General features: G+C 47.8%; 1 protein-coding gene across 10 annotated transcripts in view; it reads left to right on the top strand.

The window, feature by feature from the left end:
• MICALL2 (MICAL like 2) overlaps positions 1-18,172 on the top strand; it is a 114,414-nt gene that overhangs the window by 35,129 nt on the left and 61,113 nt on the right. For 7 of the 10 annotated variants that reach the window (XM_053276825.1, XM_053276820.1, XM_053276824.1 and 4 more), the window contains 5 exons: positions 129-252; positions 1,209-1,299; positions 2,336-2,409; positions 3,303-3,417; positions 4,193-4,251. In XM_053276825.1, coding sequence (XP_053132800.1) covers positions 129-252; positions 1,209-1,299; positions 2,336-2,409; positions 3,303-3,417; positions 4,193-4,251 — 463 coding nt within the window. Of the gene's footprint in view, positions 1-128; positions 253-1,208; positions 1,300-2,335; positions 2,410-3,302; positions 3,418-4,192; positions 4,252-4,571; positions 5,186-6,660; positions 8,409-18,172 lie in introns of those variants that run through there. The other 3 variants (XR_008312057.1, XM_053276826.1, XM_053276823.1) reach the window with 3 other exon arrangements.

Consider the following 18,172-nt stretch of genomic DNA (forward strand, 5'->3'; position numbering starts at 1 on the left):
CTACACCCCAGGATCTTACCTCCCTGCTTCCCTGGCAGCCAGAAGGTGCAGGGATTTTCTGCTCAGTTTAAGGAAGGCAGAGGGCATCATTGTGTTGCTTTTAACTTGGGCTGTTTTATTCCCTTTAGCTCCGCCCCGATTATGTCCCCGAGGAGGAAATCCAGAAGGAAGTCCAGCAGATCGAGAGAGATTTGGATGAGCTGGAACACAAAGGGGTGGAGATGGAGAAACAGCTGCGAGGCTGTGAGGGAGGTAAGGAAACCGGCGTGTCAATGGGATGGAGGTGCCAGTGCTGAGGAGGATGCTTCTGGCATAGAATTCATTGCTTAAACAAACTCTTGTTTTGGAAAGTTCAGAGCAGCTTACTTGAAGCTGCAGGGAGCCTCCTGTCCTGCCATTGGCGAAACTGTTTCATTGTAATTTCATGTTCCCTCATATCCTTGTTTCTGACATTTCTGGTCAATTTTCCTCCAAATTAAATTAGACACATTTCACATATATATCACTAGAATAAACCCAGCTTACAAGGACCAAACTCTGCACTGAAGATGATGTGCGATTTATCCCAAATGGTGAGAATTACCTAGCCTACCACCCATGTTTCTGCATGAGTCACAGATCTGGATGTGCAGAGCAGCATTCAGAGTCACAAAGGACAGCCTCTTCGGAGGGTGGGGTGCTTCTGTTGTGCCTCTGCATGGAGACAGATGGATTGGTGCCATCGCACTCAGTGCAAAGTCGGGGTGTGCATGGAACCAGCTGGCCTGGTTCGGTTCGAGTCCAGACCAGACTCGAACCTGACCGGCCAAGTCCGGTACGGTCCCCATCGAACCAACCCCCCCACCCGGTCTGGTCTGGACAAGTTCACGATTTTTTTTTTAAATTCCAAGCTGGTCCGAGAACGAGCCAGCCTGACCATACAGGGGTGCACTGGGGAAATTTTCACATTCACAGGAACTTTCTATTATTTAATGAATGGATGTATGGTGGGACTCCTGCAGTTCTCTGGTATCATGCCAGTGTGCCCCAAGTACAGTTTGAAAATTACTACCGCACACCATTCATCATTGTGCCAAACGTACATTAAAAACTCATACACCTTAAAGCCAGTTCCTAGCCCTTGCCCCCTGACGCCACCCTTGCGGTGTCTGGCTGGTGCTGTTGGGTGTTTTTGTGGCTCTTTAGAGTTTCCTTGCTCTTCTGCACAGACGAGACTGAGGACACACTGATGGTGGAATGGTTCAAGCTGATTCACGAGAAGCAGTTGCTGCTGAGAAGGGAGTCAGAGCTGATGCACAAGTGAGTGAAGCCGGACGTTTTCCTGTGAGTTCATTCCTCTGTGGCTGGGAAGGTGGCGGAAAAGGTCAAATTGAATCCATGCCTGTATGGGAGTCCCCAACTTACAAATGGGTTGCATTCCAAAAGTTCGTTTAGAAGTTGGATGTTCATCACTCAGAACCCATGTCGTTCCTGTGAGGGATGGCTTGTTTGTATGCGCGGGCTGGCATTTGTAAGTTGGGGGCTTCATTAATTGAATACATTACGGAGCCTTGTTTGTAAGGATGGGTGTTCATAGGTTGAGGAGGGCTCTATCATGCTGATGGGAACATAGGAAGCTGCCATATACTGAGTCAGTCCCTTGGTCCATCTAGCTCAGGATTGTCTTCACAGACTGGCAGCGGCTTCTCCAAGGTTGCAGGCAGGAATCTCTCCCTCAGCCCTGTCTGGAGATGTCAGGGAGGGAACCTAGAACTTCAGATGCTGTTCCCAGAGTGGCCTCATCCCCTAAGGGGAATATTTTACAGTGCTCACAGATGCCGTCTCCCGCTCAGAGGTGGACCCTGCTTAGCAAAGGGGACAATTCATGCTTGCTTCCTCCAGCTCTCCCTTGGGTCAAGGGAGAGCTCCCTAACTAGTCCAGGATCCTGCTTCACATAGTAGTCTACTAGATGCCTCTGAGAAGCCCACAGGTAAGAGGTGAGGGCATGTCCTCTCTCCTGCTGTGGCTCCCCTGCAACTGGTCTCCAGAGGTATCTCGCCTCTGAGGCTAGAGGTGGCCTCTAGCCGCCAGACTAGTAGCCATCGATAGACCTGTCCTCCATGAATTTGAACAAGCCCCTCTTCAAGCCATCCAAGCTGGTGGCCATCACCACATCCTGTGGCAGAGAGTTCCATAGATTAATGATGCGTTGTCTGGAAAAGTGTGTCCTTTCCTTGGTCCGAAGTTTCCTGGCCGTCAGTTTCATGGGATGACCCCCGGTTTGAGCGTTGTGAATGTTGATGTTGCAGCTTATACTCTCTAAACTTCCTCTCTCTGCTTCTCGGAAATGGACAGGGCGAATCAGCAGAAGCTGGAGGAGAAGCAATGGGACATTGAGAGTGAACTCCGGCACCTCATGGACAAATCTGGTGGGTCCTCCACCTTGCCGCCTAACAAGACCTAGGGATGGAGCACCTTCCCTACAAGGAAAGGCTAAGAAGGCAGGGCTTCTCAGCCTTGGGTTCCCAGATGATGTTGGACTACAATTTCCATCATTCCCCGCTATGATTTCCCCTCCTCCTTCTGCCCTTTGAATTGCGGAACTGGGGGCAAAATCTCTCATGCTACCCCTTCAAGATCTTTAAGAACAGCCCTGCTGGATCAGGCCCAAGGCCTGATCTGGTCCAGCATCCTGCTTCACGCAGTGGCCCACCAGATGCCCCCGAGAAGCCCACAGGCAAGAGGTGAGGGCATGTCCTCTCTCCTGCTGTTGTTGCCCTGCATCTAGTATTTAAACTTGGCCAAGAGGCACCTTTTAATGTGGTGATTCTCTTTATTTAGCAGGGGGAGAGTAACTGGCCCCATCCACCCCCAGCACAGCATCCCTCCAGTGACTGTTGCTGGTGTCTAACTTATGTTTCTTTTTAGATTGTAAGCCCTTTGGGGACAGGGATCCATCTTATTTATTGATTATTTCTCTGTGTAAACTGCTCTGAGCCATTTTTTGAAGGGCGGTATAGAAATCGAATTAATAATAATAGTAATAATAATAATGGCATCTTTTCTCAGAGGCTGAAGGTGGTCTATAGCCATCAGACTAGTATCTAGCCATTGACAGACCTGTCCTCCCTGAATGTGTCTAAGCCCCTTTTAAAGCCATCCAAGCTAGCGGCCATCCCCACATCCCGTGGCAGGGAGTTCCATTGGCTGACTATGCACTGTGTTATGCCACCCAGCCTCCTTTCCCCGTGGTGCCCTTGTGGACAGTTTCAGAGCCTTTCCTCGGAAACTGATCACTGTGGTTCCCTTCTGTACCGCACAGACTTCCTGAAGAGTTCAGCGGAGAAGGCGCGCGAGAAAGAGCTCCTGGACTTGTACGTCGCCACGGTGAACGATCGGAATCAGATTGTGGAGAATCTGGATGAGGACAGACTCAGGTGGGTGGCCGGGGGCCTTCAAGGGAGGGGGACGCTGTGGGAGAATACCGTTTGTCTCTAGCCAGTGGGGTACAAAGCTGGTGCTCTGTCTGTGATGCTAGGGAGTTCTCCTGTAGCACCCATTTTCCCCACCCACAGAATGCCAGGAACATAGGAAGCTGCCATATATTGAGTCAGACCCTTGGTCCATCTAGCTCAGTATTGTCTTCACAGACTGGCAGCAGCTTCTCCAAGGTTGCAGGCAGGAATCTCTCTCAGCCCTATTTTGGAGCTGCTGCCAGGGAGGGAACTTGGAACCTTCTGCTCTTCCCAGAGCGGCTCCATCCCCTGTGGGGAATATCTTTCAGTGCTCACACTTCTAGTCTCCCATGCATATGCAACCAGGGCAGGCCCTACCTAGCTAAGGGGACAAGTCATGCTTGCGACCACAAGACAAGTTGGAGAAATCAGCTGTCTGAGCTTCCTATCTTCCTAAGACCAGCTCTCCTCCTCAGGAGACCTGTCCCCATCCGAGCTCGGCTCTGGTTTAGCAGACGTGGGCGAAGGATCCCTCCCGACCTTTCCATGCCAAGAAACCCAGTGGATGTTCTCCAGGGCATGACTTCCCAGCTTGTTGAGAGTCGAACTACAACTCCCATCGTCCCCAGCCTCAAGGGATGATGGGAGCTGTAGTCCCACAACATCTGGGGACTCAAGTTGGCAGCAATAGGATTCTGAGTCCCCATCTGCAGGGCACAGTAACCCTCTCTCATTGGTCTCTCCTTCCTTCCTTTAGGGAGCAAGAAGAGGATGAAGTGCTGGCTGCTATGATCCAGAGGTGCAACGTACCTCGTGGTAAGTCTGTCTGGAACATATCCAGCGTTGGACCTTCACGTGCAGACATGTTGGGCATTCCATAGCTCTGGGAAGGCTCTCCTCCTAGAGGAGAGTTGGACTTACAGGAGGAGAGCTGGTCTTGTGGCAGCAAGCATGAATTGTCCCCTTTGCTAAGCAGGGTCTGACCCAGCAGAAGGCAGCTTCCTTTTGCTCTCAGCCATTACGGCTGGAGATAAGGGGGTTGTAATCCAACATAGTGGGAGAACTGAGCTTGGGAGCCCTTCTGAGAAAGCATGACAACGCGTGCTTTTAAAATCTTTTGTTTTCCCCCTCCACAGATGGGCCCCGTATCAACCCGGAAGGTGAAAAGAAAGCCAAGGGGGGCTTCTTTAAAATGCTGAAACTCAAGCACTGAACGCAAGAGTGATCCCTTTCCCTTTCGCAATCAGATCCTTGGAGGCTAATAATCCAGATTTCATCCGGTTCGGCTGGATCCGATTTTTCTTGGAGGCAGCCATCCAACCAGAGGAAAACTCTCCTGCCTAGGGTTAGGCACCCTTTCAGGTGGCAGCCCTTCAGGCTCTTCCTTGGATTTCTGGGGGGGGGGGGCGAGGGGGAACACCTTTTGGGTTAAATTCTCAGGGTTCAGAGAAACTCCCGCCTCTCTGTGCTGGATACTCGTGATGGGAAGGCTACCCAACGCCAGCATCTTCTTTCCACCAGGTGGCAGTGTAGTTCTTGTTTGCCCATCAAAGGCGCCCACTGACATTTTTTCCCATTGTACCTCAGGAAGTTCAGTAAAATTAGGGAACCAAAAAAAATAAAAAATAAAGGGGGAAACGTAAACAAAAAAATCAGCGTTGGGACATAAGCCCGTATCATCAGCCTGTGGATATTGGGGTCGGCTTTATTTTTGCACTTATCTGCATTAAATCAAAAATGATTTATTTTAGATGGATGTCGGTCTTGCAAAAATGGTTTGAATGTGGTGGGTGGGGGCAAAGTACAATATCTTTCATCATTCGGCATGCTGCCTATAGGTACACAGGAAGCTGCCTTCTACTGAGTCAGAGCATTGGTCTGTCGAACTCAGTGTCGTCAACACTGACTAGCAGCATTCTCCAGTGTTTCAGACAAGAGTTTCCCAGCCCTACTTAAAGATGCTGGGACCTTCTGCTTGCAAAGTAGACACTCTGCCACTGAGCTATGGCCCCATCCCCCTAGAATGAGAAGCTGCCTTATATTGAGTCAGACCCTTGGTCCATCTAACTCAATATTGTCTGCATGGACTGGCAGCGTCTCTCCAAGGTTTCAGGCAGGAGTCTTTCCCAGCTCAGTCTGGAGATGCAGGGAGGGAACTTTCAAGTATGAAACATTCCACATTTCTCTGCCCTGGTTTAGCCTTCTGTGTATTGCTTCTCTCCCACAGCCTCAGTTTTCCTCATCTTTAAAATGGGTGCATTAGTTACCTTTCACCCGGTCTTTGCAGACCTGCTGGCCAGTTTTACAGTTTTGTGTTGGTATCTCTGATCTGTAGTCACTCTGATGTAGACCTCGACTTGCATATACTGGTTATTTATTTAAATATATTTATTTAAAACGATCCGAGTGCTGGTAAACAACATACTCACGAGGTGGCTAGACATGACGATTAAGAAGTGCAGCAATACAACAGTAATAGCAGACCGTGATAAAAACTGACAACTGCCAGGGGAAAAAAGGCTAAATAAATTCAACGAAAAACCTTTTGAAACGGAAGGGATGTATGGTTTGATGGGAGAGAATCTCATCCAAAACTGTTCAGGGGCAGCCCTGTGTAATACACATTGCAGTAATCAAGCCAAGGGATTACTCACGCAAACCAAGTCCTTAGCTTCCAAATAGTCCCAGCCAAAGCTGCAAAAACATGGTTGGCCTTGCCTGGTATCTGGGTGTCATAGGAACACAGGAGACTGCCTTCTGTCGAGTCAGACCATTGGTCCATCTAGTTCAGTATTGTCAATACTGACCGGCAGCAGCGACCCAAGGTTTCAGACTCGGGGTCTTTGCCAGCCATACCTGGAGGTGCCAGGGATTTAACCCGGGGCCTTCTACATACAAAGCAGATGCTCATCACTGGCTCCATCCCCTAAGGGGAATATCTTACAGTGCTCACATGGAGTCTCCCATCCAGATGCAAACCAGGATAGGCCCTGCTTAGCAAAGGGGACAATTCATGCTCAAGTCCACAAGGCCAGCAATTCTCCCCAGTACTTCAACCGGGCAGGGCCAGTATTGGGCTGGCATTGGTGGACAGGGCCCCTCCATGGTTAAAAACATAAGAACAGCCCTGCTGGATCAGGCCCAAGAATGCCCATCTAGTCCAGCATCCTGTTTCCCACAGTGGCCCAATCAGTGTTGATTACTGAAGATATTCTGTGCCTATAGCTTTTGTGTGGTGGGAGCAGTAAATGGCCCCTGTAGGTGTCCTGGTGTCAGGGCCCACCTGGATTCTGGCCATGAGGAGACCCACTGAGAGGAGGAGGAGGAAAGAGAAGAAGAAGCAGCCGCTGTGACAAAGATCCATTGATTGATTGATTGGTTTTCCGAGGCTTTGGAATGTGCTCCCTGCTGACATAAGAGCCTCCCCAGCTCTTACAACTTTTAAAAAGGTAGTCAAGACGCATTTGTTCACCCGGGCTTTTAATTAGATCCTGTTTTAATAGTGTTGATGTTTTACATTTTAAATGGTTGTGATGTTTTAACCTTTTTATTTGGTTTTTATGGTTTTGTTGTAAACCGCCCAGAAACCTGCGTTTTGGGCGGGATAGATAGATAGATCCAGTGGACTCTGAGTGGCCAAACCTTCTCACCCCCGTTGGAGGAGCCCTGGACCTCTGGGGATCCAGTGCCCCCACCAGGACTCCTGTTCCCACCCCGGGTCCCCAGGAACGAGGGCCAAGCTCCAGCACCAGAGGAAAAGTGCTTGCCTCCCTCTCACATCTTAGAACGCTCACATGTCTCCCATCCAAATGCAAACCAGGGCAGACCCTGCTTAGCAAAGGGGACACTCCATGCTTGCTACCACAAGACCCGCTCTCCATTCAAAGGCTCACCTTGCGGCTGCAGCAGGTCCTCCTACTCTTGGCTTCCGTTTCTGCCTTGTGGCCTCTCCTTCCACGGGCTGGATTTGGGGCACAGGCAGCCTGGATCCAGGAGGTCTTACTCAATTTGGAGGGTGCTTCTTAAGTGGGAGGATGGCTCCTCTTCTCCAAAGAGCCCAGCACTACATACTTAGGTTCCTCCTCACAACAACCCTGTGAAGTAGGTTAGGCTGAGGGAGAAGTGACTGGCCCAGAGGCACCCAGCAAGTCTCATGGCTAAATGGGGATTTGAACCCGGGTCTCCCTGGTCCTGGTTGTTCCTCTTCAGGCTTGCCTTGCTTTGGAAGGTAGGCTCAGCTTGAGCATCCCTGTTGTCTTTCTTTCACTATGGTTGGACTACAACTCCCAAGGGCATCCCCAGTTGTAGAACTACAACTCCCAAGGGCCTTTGTGGCTGGGGATGATGTGGACCGCCGTCCAAAATCTGGAGGCCCAAGGTTGGCTCCTTTACTCCTCCCCACACATGCCCTTTTTGGAGGTTAAATCCAGTGCCTGCTAGATTGGGGCAGACTCATGTTTAAAGCAGAGGCGTATCTAGGGAAAATAGCGCCTAGGGCAAGCACTGAAATTGCACCCCCTGTCCAAACATCTGACACCCATCTTTCAGATAACTTTACCATAATATCAGCTCAAAAATACAAGTCAAGCTTGTTAATCTTTTAATATTTCAAAAACTATTTAGCAGTGGATATAGCCAGACCAAAAAATGCTGGAAAACTACAAATTTCAGTATGCTGGGGCTCATGAAATACCTAAATACTATGTGGAGGTGTACTTGGAAAACTAATGTCTAATTCTCTACTATGCATTGTAGCATCACTATTACATAAGTTTTAAAAATAAATGGAGAATTTGACTTTTCCCAGATACTCTGAAAATAATTAAACGATATGCAGAGTAAACTGTGTCACTGCTTGGAATATATTCTAGTATTTCAGAAAGACAGTTAAAATGAGAGAAAGAGAGGAAGAAACTCCCAGTGGGCCTTAATACTAAGGATTTCACACTGATTCAAAGACAAACTCTCCATTAAATAGCCATCACATTTAACTCACTTATCACAAGAAGCAAAGTAAGAGCAAATGGATACAATCCTAGCTGATAAGCTTCAGCTCATTATTCACAAGCCCTGATTCTCTGTACATGGTGCTAAACTGAATATGTGTACAGTGACTTATGGCCTAGGGCCTCACAGAGGCCATTTGAGCATGCACAGTGGCCATTTTGTTTTCAGTGGCCATTTTTATTTTATTTTTTTAATTTTAAAAAATGGCGCCCCCCTTCAAGTGGTGCCCGGGGCATGTGCCCTGCCTGCCCTACCATAGATACGCCCCTGGCTTAAAGACACAGGTGTGATGCTGTTGCATATCATTTAGTATCAAGGCAAGACGGAGCTGAACAGGCATTGCCAACTACGTCTGGTTTGTGCTGTATGACCTGTGCGCCACAGTGAAAGCACTGTGGAAGTTGGTCTTTGGACAAACCCCAACTTGAGAGGGCAGATTGATGCTGGGAATTCATTTTGCTTAGGGAAATTGCACTAGGATTTGTGCTTGTCTGCTCGGCAATATTTCTGGGCACTTTGGGCAGACCCTCCAAACAGCAGTCCTGCTGGCCTAAATGAAACTGGCGAGGCTTAACTGGAAATCTCATCTAGAAACTCCCATTTATTCTGGGTTGGGGGAAGCTTCCAGGATGCATATCAAAGCGTTTGCACAAATTGTAGAGGCGTGATGGAGGTCTAGAGCAAAAATGATAAGGCCCATATCAAGGGAATAACTTAATTAACCGGTCTTGATCAAAGAACTGCATGATTTCAATAGCCCAGTTTCAAGAGCTAAATGAGGACGTTTAAAGAAACTGCACTTGACTGAATTATCAATTTTCCTGTCCAAAGAGCTTTGAAGTAGAATTAAGCAGGGACAGAAAAATTGTCCTCTCTCCCTGGGCTGCTCCGTGGTTATATTTTTCTGTTGCAAAGAGATACTTGAGATCACCAGAGACCCAATTCACTCCGAAGAGCCGACAGACGCACAGAGCCTCTTGTCCAGCCTTCCGGAGGCTACAGAAGTTCGGCCTCAGAATCTCCAGCATTATTGCTGCAGCCTAGGGTTCCTCGCCCCAAAGATCCAAGCTCCATTCCACTTCTCCACGTGGTCACCTGCAGGTCAACACAGGGACAAAGGAACCAGTGGTCCAACTACAACTCCCATAATGCCCAGCCACAATAGCCAGGGATTATGGGAGTTGTAGGCCAACATCTGCAGAAGTGCTGAAGCTGAGCAGGCCTGAAAGACATCTTTCTTCTCTACACAGAGTGGCAGCGGCTTCTCCGAGGCTGCAGGCAGGAGTCTCTCCCAGCCCTATCTGGAGATGCTGCCAGGGAGGGAACCTCAGATCTTCTGCTTGCAAGCAGGCAGATTCTCTTCCACTGAGCTCTGGCCCAATCCCCTACAGGGGAACATCTTACAGTGTTTGCACATGTAGTCTCCCATTCAAAAGCAAACCAGGGCAGATCCTGCTTAGCACAGGAGGACAATTCATACTTGCTACTACAAGACCAATCCACCTTAAATGGCTCAGCGGGGAAAGGCCTGACTAACAAGCAGAAGGTTGCTGGTTCGAATCCCCGCTGGTACTATACCGGGCAGCAGCAATATAGGAAGTTGCTGAAAGGCATCATCATCTCACACTGCATGGGAGATGGCAACGGTCAACCCCTCCTGTATTTTACCAAAAGAAAACTACAGGGCTCTGTGGGTGCCAGGAGTTGAAATCGACTTGACGGCACACTTTACCTTTACTACAAGACCAGCTCTCCTCCCATAACCAGAGGCGTTGCAAGTGGGCTCTGGGAGGGACAAAAAGTGAAGATGGTTCTCTGCCCACGTCTTCAAAGATGACCCCTAGCAGCCTCCTCCGAGGCCCAGGGACATTTGTCTCCCCTTGTTCAATTATCGTTAGGCGGTGCCTAACCCCTCTTCCCTTTTTCTATAAGATAGGGATCCCCTAGGCACTTGTGCTTGACTGTGTCTCCTTGGACCCTGCTTGGTTTTTTCCTGGAAGTTAGCTTGGCTGTTCTGGACCACACCCTTGTCTCTGCCTGACCACACCTGTCTCTGCCTCCTGGGATGTCTGCTCTGATCATGTGAGGGGCAGACCCTTGCTGAGGCCCAGGTGCTTTGAAGCAAGTGTGCTGAAATAATCACCTCCAGGTAACACAATCCACTCTGGAAATTTGGCAAAGCAGAATGGATGCATTTCGTTGCCACCCAAACTTTGGAAAGAGGTAACATTCTATCCCCTACATTCTCTCTCTCTCTCTCTCTCTCCTCTGATGAAATGAAATCCTTTCCCCACAGTGACATCTTTCTTTCTCTAGGCTTTGTGCAAATTTGCTTAAAAGTCCGACAGCAGTTGGAATGCTCATGAACATTCCGTAACTGCTCAGCAGCAGCTGAGCCTGTGGCGAGGGAGGGCTCATCGCAAGCCATTCGAGCCAGCTTCTAGCTGGGTGTGTGTATGTGTCCAGAACTGTGGCTTGCTTTCAGCAGCAACCCTATTTCTTTTCTTGAATTGGTCAGAGTTGTGGAGCAACCTAGTGTAACCACGATTTCTCCAGAAATCCACGGGCCCCGCCCTTCATTCTGGTACTTCGTGTATCTCAGTTCTGCCGTGGTAATTTGCTCCTCTAACAGAGTAGCCAGACCTTGGTGTTGACTTCAGACATAAGGCTACCCTGGCGGGTTCTTCTGCAACAGGGCCATTTCCGGAGACGCTTTGGAGAGCAGAGGGGGCAGGAAGCATCTCTCCCCCACCCACCCCCGCCACTCCCCAAGTTGTGTTTTCCTGCTGCCATTCTGGAGGTGATAATATAATTCACGTCAGAAGAGTTAGTGGGCTGAAAATGAATTGGTGGAATCAATCCAGAGGGTATAAATGAATTAGCATGTAAATGAGGACACTTGCTCTACATAGTTTCCTATTGCCTGCAGCTGTAAATAATTCCAGGGATGGAACCAGACGCTGCAAACAACTTCATTTTGACGATCCGTTCCCACCCACCCTCTCTCAGGAGCACCTGCTTCCAAAGCCAAGAGATCCATCCTTCACAGGAGCAGAGCACTGGCAGAGGTGCTGGTCCTGGGTGGATTCCAAGAGGATCTGCTCTCCCCTTCCTTCTCTCTAGTTGCAGGTTGTTTATTCAGCTTCCTGCTCATTCTTTTCTGCATCCCTGTTTAGCAATGTGCACGGAGTCACTTAGGAGGAGAGGGGATTGTCTGGCGAGCACAGGGCCGTGAGTGCATTTGCACCCGAAAGTCAAGGAGGACAAGATGATGATGACGAAGAAGAATCTCTTTGGGAAAGGACAGGCGAGTGTGAGAGATCAGCCATTTGCAATGGCGCTCAAGATTACCTGCACTGACTGGCAGCAGCTCTCCAAGGTTTCAGCCAGGAGTCCTTCCCAGCCCTACCTGGAGAGGCTGCCTGGGATTGAGCCTGGGAGGACCCTCTGCAGGCCAAGCAGGGTCCACAGAAAGCCTGGATGGCTTTAAGAGGGGCTGAGATAAATCCACGGAGGACAGCTCCATCAATGGCTACTATTCTGAGGGCTATCGCCCACCAGCCTAAGCATGACCTTACCTCTTGCCTGTGTGCAACTCAGAGGCATCTGATGGGCCACGGTGTGAAAAGGGTTCCTATACTAGATCGGCCTTGAGCCTGATCCAGCAGGGTTGTTCTTATGTTCTCGACCATTGAGCTATTGCCCCTTCCCCTACCCTAAGGGGATTATTTTGCAGCAGGGAGTATTCACATGTAGTCACCCATCCAAATGCAAACCAAGCCAAACTCTGCTTAGCACAGGGATCATTCGTACTCGCTCCCTCAAGACCGGCTCTGCACTGAGCTACAGTCCCATTACTTGGCAACTCAACTTCCTTTTCTAACCCCCTCTGGAGCCCGGTCCAGCATTCCCGAGTGCACCAACTTCTTTCTTCTTCTTCTTCATCAGCAGCTCTCTCGGCCTTGACACTGATGGATGGTTGTCTTGTCTGTTTCATCAGGTTGTAGTTTCAGGTTCCACACAAACTGGATCTCCCCAGCGGACTGGGAGCACTGATTAAGACAGATTGAGTCGAAGCGAGTCCATTAAATTGTTAATAAAGAATATTACACCCTTACCTTAATCGGCAGCTACACGGACACCCTTATAAAAGTACATTAGGGTGTAATCCAATTGCAGGCCCAGCATCCGTGTCACGACCCCCCCCCAAATTGAAATTATATCATATTCCTCATTTCGTAAATTAAAGAGCTAAACTCTCTTAGTTTGCTCTCCTGTGCGGGTGTAAAACTTAATCAGCGGCTTTGACAGCATTATTATTATTATTTCCCCTTTCCCTTCCAATATGGACCTTTTTGGCTCTCATTTATTTACAAGGGAGAACTTCCTGGTAGGCGAAGTGATTCAATTTGCAGGCGGATACATCAAGCACTTAAGGATTTCGCTCAGGATTGATTGATTATTTATCGCGTTATCTTGCCTGAAGACGCCTGATATGGGTTTGCTCTCACTATCTCTCTTTCCACCTAATGCTTCCCCTTTTAGTATCTTTCGCTCTGTCGAGAGCTCTAAGGCCTTCTTGTGTGTGGATGACAGAAGGAAGAGGGTGTTGGGAAATCTGACGTTTGGCTGCAGCCCAGGACGGGGTGAATACGCCTGGGAAAGTGCTAAGCACTTCCAAGTTCCCTCCCAGGCAGCATCTCCAAGGGAGGGCTGAGAGAGATTCCTGCCTGCAACCTTGGAGAAGCTGCTGCCAGTCTGTGAAGACAATACTGATCTAGATGGACCAATGGTCTGACTCAGTATATGGCAGCTTCCTATGTTCCTAAGAATACGGTGGAGAGCTGGTCTTGTGGTAGCAAGCACGGATTGTCCCCTTTACTAAGCAGGTTCTGTCCTGGTTTACATTTGAATGGGAGACATGTGTGAGCACTGTAAGATATTCCCCTTAGGGGATACAGCTGCTCTGGGAAGAGCAGAAGGTTCCGAGTTCCTTCCCTGGCTGCATCCAAGATTCCTGCCTGCAGCCTCTCTCTCATCTGTATCTTGGAGATGCCTCCAGGGAGGGAACTTGGAACCTAGATGCTCTTCCAAGAGTGGCTCTATCCCCTAAGGGGAATATCTTACAGTGCTCACATGTGTTTTCCCATTCAAATGCAAACCAGGGTGGATCCTGCTTAGCAAAGATGACAACTCATACTTTCTACCACAAGACCAGCTCTCCGAGGAGGAGGAGGCTGAGGAGGTTAAGCTCATTTTATTATTAATTATAAGGCTCATGCTAAGTTGAAGTTATTGCTGTTCTAGGAAGGAGCAACAGAAAACTGTTGAATGTTTAAATTTCCTTTCTGCGAAACAAGATACAAACGAAGCCACATCATCAATATTTATTCATTTGCTGTTAGATAGGAATGTGAGAAAAAGACAAACGATTCCTGAGTTTCTGATTTGTTTGCTGCTACCATTTTAATCGCGAAAAACACGCGCAGTGTAAAAATACCTCCACAAAAGAGTGGATTACTAAGGTTTAGCCCGCTACTCAAATGTCAGAACTGACAGCGTTTGGGAGGCGAAGAGACAGAAGACAAAAGACAAAAATAAAGTTCTTAATATGCAGCACCCATTTGTCAACTTTCGGAAGCAACAGCGATTTAAATATTCAACAGTGACATAAATATTTATAATTGTTTTCCAATTATTTTAATACAAACCCAAGTTTGTTCTGATTTTTGTCTCGTAATTGTGATGAAAAACTCTGGGTTGGATCCAGAGGACGTGGAGCCAGAGAGAAAGAGTTGCTAGCACTTTTCTGCATGTTTGTACAGCCACTGTGGCTGGGGATGATGGGAGTTGTAGTCCAACAGCATTTGGGACCCAAGGTTGCATACCCTTGATCTAGTTAACTGTAGGCTTTTCTTTCCTTCTGTCATTGCTGGCAAGCTATTCTTTTTCATGCATTGTGTTCATTCACAAAGGTGAGGCTGGATTGTCAAGAATGGAGGTTAACATTTCTGGAGAATATTAAGAAAGCATTAATGCTGAGTATGTTTGATATGATTATCAAAGTTCAACATAACCTCAGCAAAAGCAGTGTCCAAAGTGGCAAATTGCACAACAGACAGAGCCTTAGTGCGCATGCCTGCACTAAGTGTTTATGCATGCAACATAAACCGCCCAGAGACATAAGTTTTGGGCAGTATAAAAATGTTTTAATATATATATATATTTTTTAATTGCATACTAGAGAGAAGTTGCATCCCTGCCTCTAGAGGTTTAATTGCGACTAGATCTAGTGTTCATGCACGTATGTTACCATGGTTGCGCACTAGAGGCAAGATGCACCCCTGTCTCCAGAGGTTTAATTGTGACTAGATCTAGTGTTCATGTGTGTTTGTTACTATGGATGCACACTAGAAGCAAGATGCACCCCTGCCTCCAGAGGTTTAATTGCGACTAGATCTAGTGTTCATGTGTGTATGTTACCATGGATGCGCACTAGAGAAAAGATGCATCCCTGCCTCCAGAGGTTTAATTGCAACTAGATCTAGTGTTCATGCGCGTATGTTACCATGGATGCGCACTAGAGAAAAGATGCATCCCTGCCTCCAGAGGTTTAATTGCAACTAGATCTAGTGTTCATGCGCGTATGTTACCATGGATGCTCACTAGAGAAAAGATGCATCCCTGCCTCCAGAGGTTTAATTGCAACTAGATCTAGTGTTCATGCGCGTATGTTACCATGGATGCTCACTAGAGACAAGATGCTTCTCTGCCTCCAGAGGTTTAATTGCTAGATTTTAGTGTTCATGCACATGCATTGAGATGGATATGCAAAAGATAAGCTGAATCCTAGTTTCCAGAGATTTAACTGCTTGAGGCCGGAGTAAGGAGCTGGATGTTGAAGAATATCAACTTCAGTAACTCATGTTCTCAACATTTTAACGAGGCACCCCCAAAGGGAGCCCTAGGGACAAAACTGGGACAGTGATTCACCAGGGACAGGGACCCGAAGATAGGGACAGGTGGAGTGTACACTTTTGGAAGAGGGAAACCATATGCTGGGACAGCCAAGCCTTGCAACAAGGGTGGTGTGTGAGTGAGGAGGCTGCTGTCATAACCGACGCCAACTGGAGAGATGCTCGGCAAAGTACGCCAGTTGGTATTTTGATTTCTTCAAAAGCAATATTGTGACGGTTCTCCTCACACTTTCCTTCGGAGACAGTTGGAGGGTTAATGACACAATGGAAGATGTACATTTGGAGAAGGAAATTCTGGGGCTGCCGGAAGCAGGCGGGGGGTTGGAAGGAAGACGTGGAGGAAAAGTCAAGAGTGAGCAGCAGTCCTGTGGAAGGAGGACCGTGGCGAACTGGGGCAGATATGGCAGCAGATAAGGGGGGTTCTCTCCTGTACTGTGCTACCCAGGCTTTTAATTAAATATCGTTGTAATCGTTTTAACACTGGTTTAAAATGTTGTTTTAGATTTTAAATTGTTGTAATGTTTTAACTTTTTCTGTATCACTTTTTGGGTTTTAACTCATGTTTTAATTTTTCTGTTGTTTGTTTTAACTCATGTTTTAACTTCTTCGTTTTTGTTTGTTTGCTTTGTTGTAAACTGACCAGAGATGTGAGTTTTGGGCGGTATGAAGATATGTCTAGTTAATTAATTAATTAATTAATTAATTAATTAATAACTATTTAACATATTTGTGTACCACCCAAAAGTCTCTGGGTGGTTTACAATAAAAGAATACTAGGCTTGATGGCTATAGGCCACCTCCAGCCTCAGAGGCACGATGCCTCTCGATCCCAGTTGTAGGAGAGCAACAGCAGGAGAGAGGGCATGGCATCACCTCTTGCCTGTGGGCTTCCCAGAGGCATCTGGTGGTCCTCTATGGGAACCAGGATACTAGACTGGATGGGCCTTGGGCCTGATCTTATAGGGCTGTTCTTTTATTCTTATGCAAGAGTAGAAAAGGCACACAGTAGCCTGCATATGCGCAACACTAGTGATTAATTTTAGATGCCACACCAGGTAAAGCATTCTTAGAAGTCAGGCTGAGTTGTATGATCTTGTGGTTGGAGGACACGTGAAGCCACAAAGCAAAATCTTACAATGTCTCCCCTCTTTTGGATGAGCAACTCTGGCGCATAGGCAGCCAAGCTGATATCTCACGTATCGGTTTCTTTGGAGCGTGTGCAGCCTCGTATCTGCATCCCAGGCTTGTTTTCACCTTCAGTATCTCTTGTAATTATGTCTTTATCTGTGTTCGGTACGAAATTGGTTCATGTCCAATTATAAGCCAAAAAGCACATGTGCGCATGTGTGACATAGAAGCGAAAGGAATGGGGAGAGAGGAGGTTTAAGTCCAGGCTGGTTTTGACAACTCTTAGCTGGTCAAAGCGGCTACCTGTTCCTGACTACCGGCTGCATTGACCGCTGCTGTCCTGCAAGTAGGATGTCTTACGAGTTTCGAGCTCGAAACGAGCCGTTTCGAGTGTTCTGAGCTCAAAACAAAAGGGCCTGTTTCAAGCTCAAAACAAAGTGATCCCATTTCAAATTGAAACTTTTTGAATGTTTTTGCATGCTGCTTTGGAGGGCTGTTTTACCTGGGAGAGCTAGTCTACCGATTCGGGTCGGTGGGTAGACCAGAACTCTGCTCCAGATTCAGCGCGTCGTCGGCCCACCTCGGACAACTGCTCTACCTGCCACGTGAGTTTGTTTTGTCGCATTTCGAGATTGTTTTGTCGAAAGAGCCTGCTTGGCCACTGTTTCAAAGAAACGTTTCGAGCATTTTGCATTTTGTTTCGAGCTCGAAACGAAACACAAAATCCACTTTATGCACACCCCTACTTGCACGTCCCCTTAACTGAGCTGCTCTCATTAAACCAGGGCAGCACAACCTTGGCCCTCCAGCTGCTGCGGGACTGTAGATCCCATCATTCCCAGCCACAAGGGACAATAGTTGGGGATGATGGGTGTTGTAGTCCAACAACAGCTGGAGGGCCAAAGTTTTGCAGCCTTGTGTTAAAGATTTGCCTTGCACTGCCAGTTCCCATGTCAGGTCAGGACAAGCGTGGGCCATCCAGACCCCACTGTGTCCGATGCATAGGAAGCATGTTGACCCCCAAAGCTTTTGGTCTGTCTGTTGCATGTTTAGGCTACCTTTCATCTTTTGACTCCAGAGTGGTGTGCACAGAATTAAAACATACGCAGCATTAAAGAAGCACCTTCTAACGTGGTGATTCTCTTTATTTAGCAGGGGGAGAGTAACTGGCCCCATCCACCCCCAGCACAGGACCTCCAGTGACTGTTGCTGGTGTCTGTCTTATGTTTCTTTTTCGATTGTGAGCCCTTTGGGGACAGGGAGCCATCTTATTTGTTTGTTATTTCTCTGTGTAAACTGCCCTGAGCCATTTTTGGAAGGGCGGTATAGAAATCGAATAGATAGATAGATAGATATTATAATAACAACATTATAACAGGTTTTTAAAAATAAAGCCCATAAAAAACTAAAACATTACTTGAAAAAGAGATACAGGAGCAACTTAAACCCTATCCACAATAGGGGCTTAAAAAGCATCTCAAGGATCCTCTCATGGTTCGAAGGCCTGGGGGAAGGATGCAGTTCACATAAGCACAGCCCTACTGGATCAGGTCCAAGGCCTTTCCGCCTCCTGATTCCTGTCATATGCAGCCGTCAGCCAGGACATGAGGGAAGTCTGCAAGCGG

Source organism: Hemicordylus capensis, chromosome 13 (assembly GCF_027244095.1).
Source record: "Hemicordylus capensis ecotype Gifberg chromosome 13, rHemCap1.1.pri, whole genome shotgun sequence".
Classification (NCBI taxonomy): Eukaryota; Metazoa; Chordata; class Lepidosauria; order Squamata; family Cordylidae; genus Hemicordylus; species Hemicordylus capensis.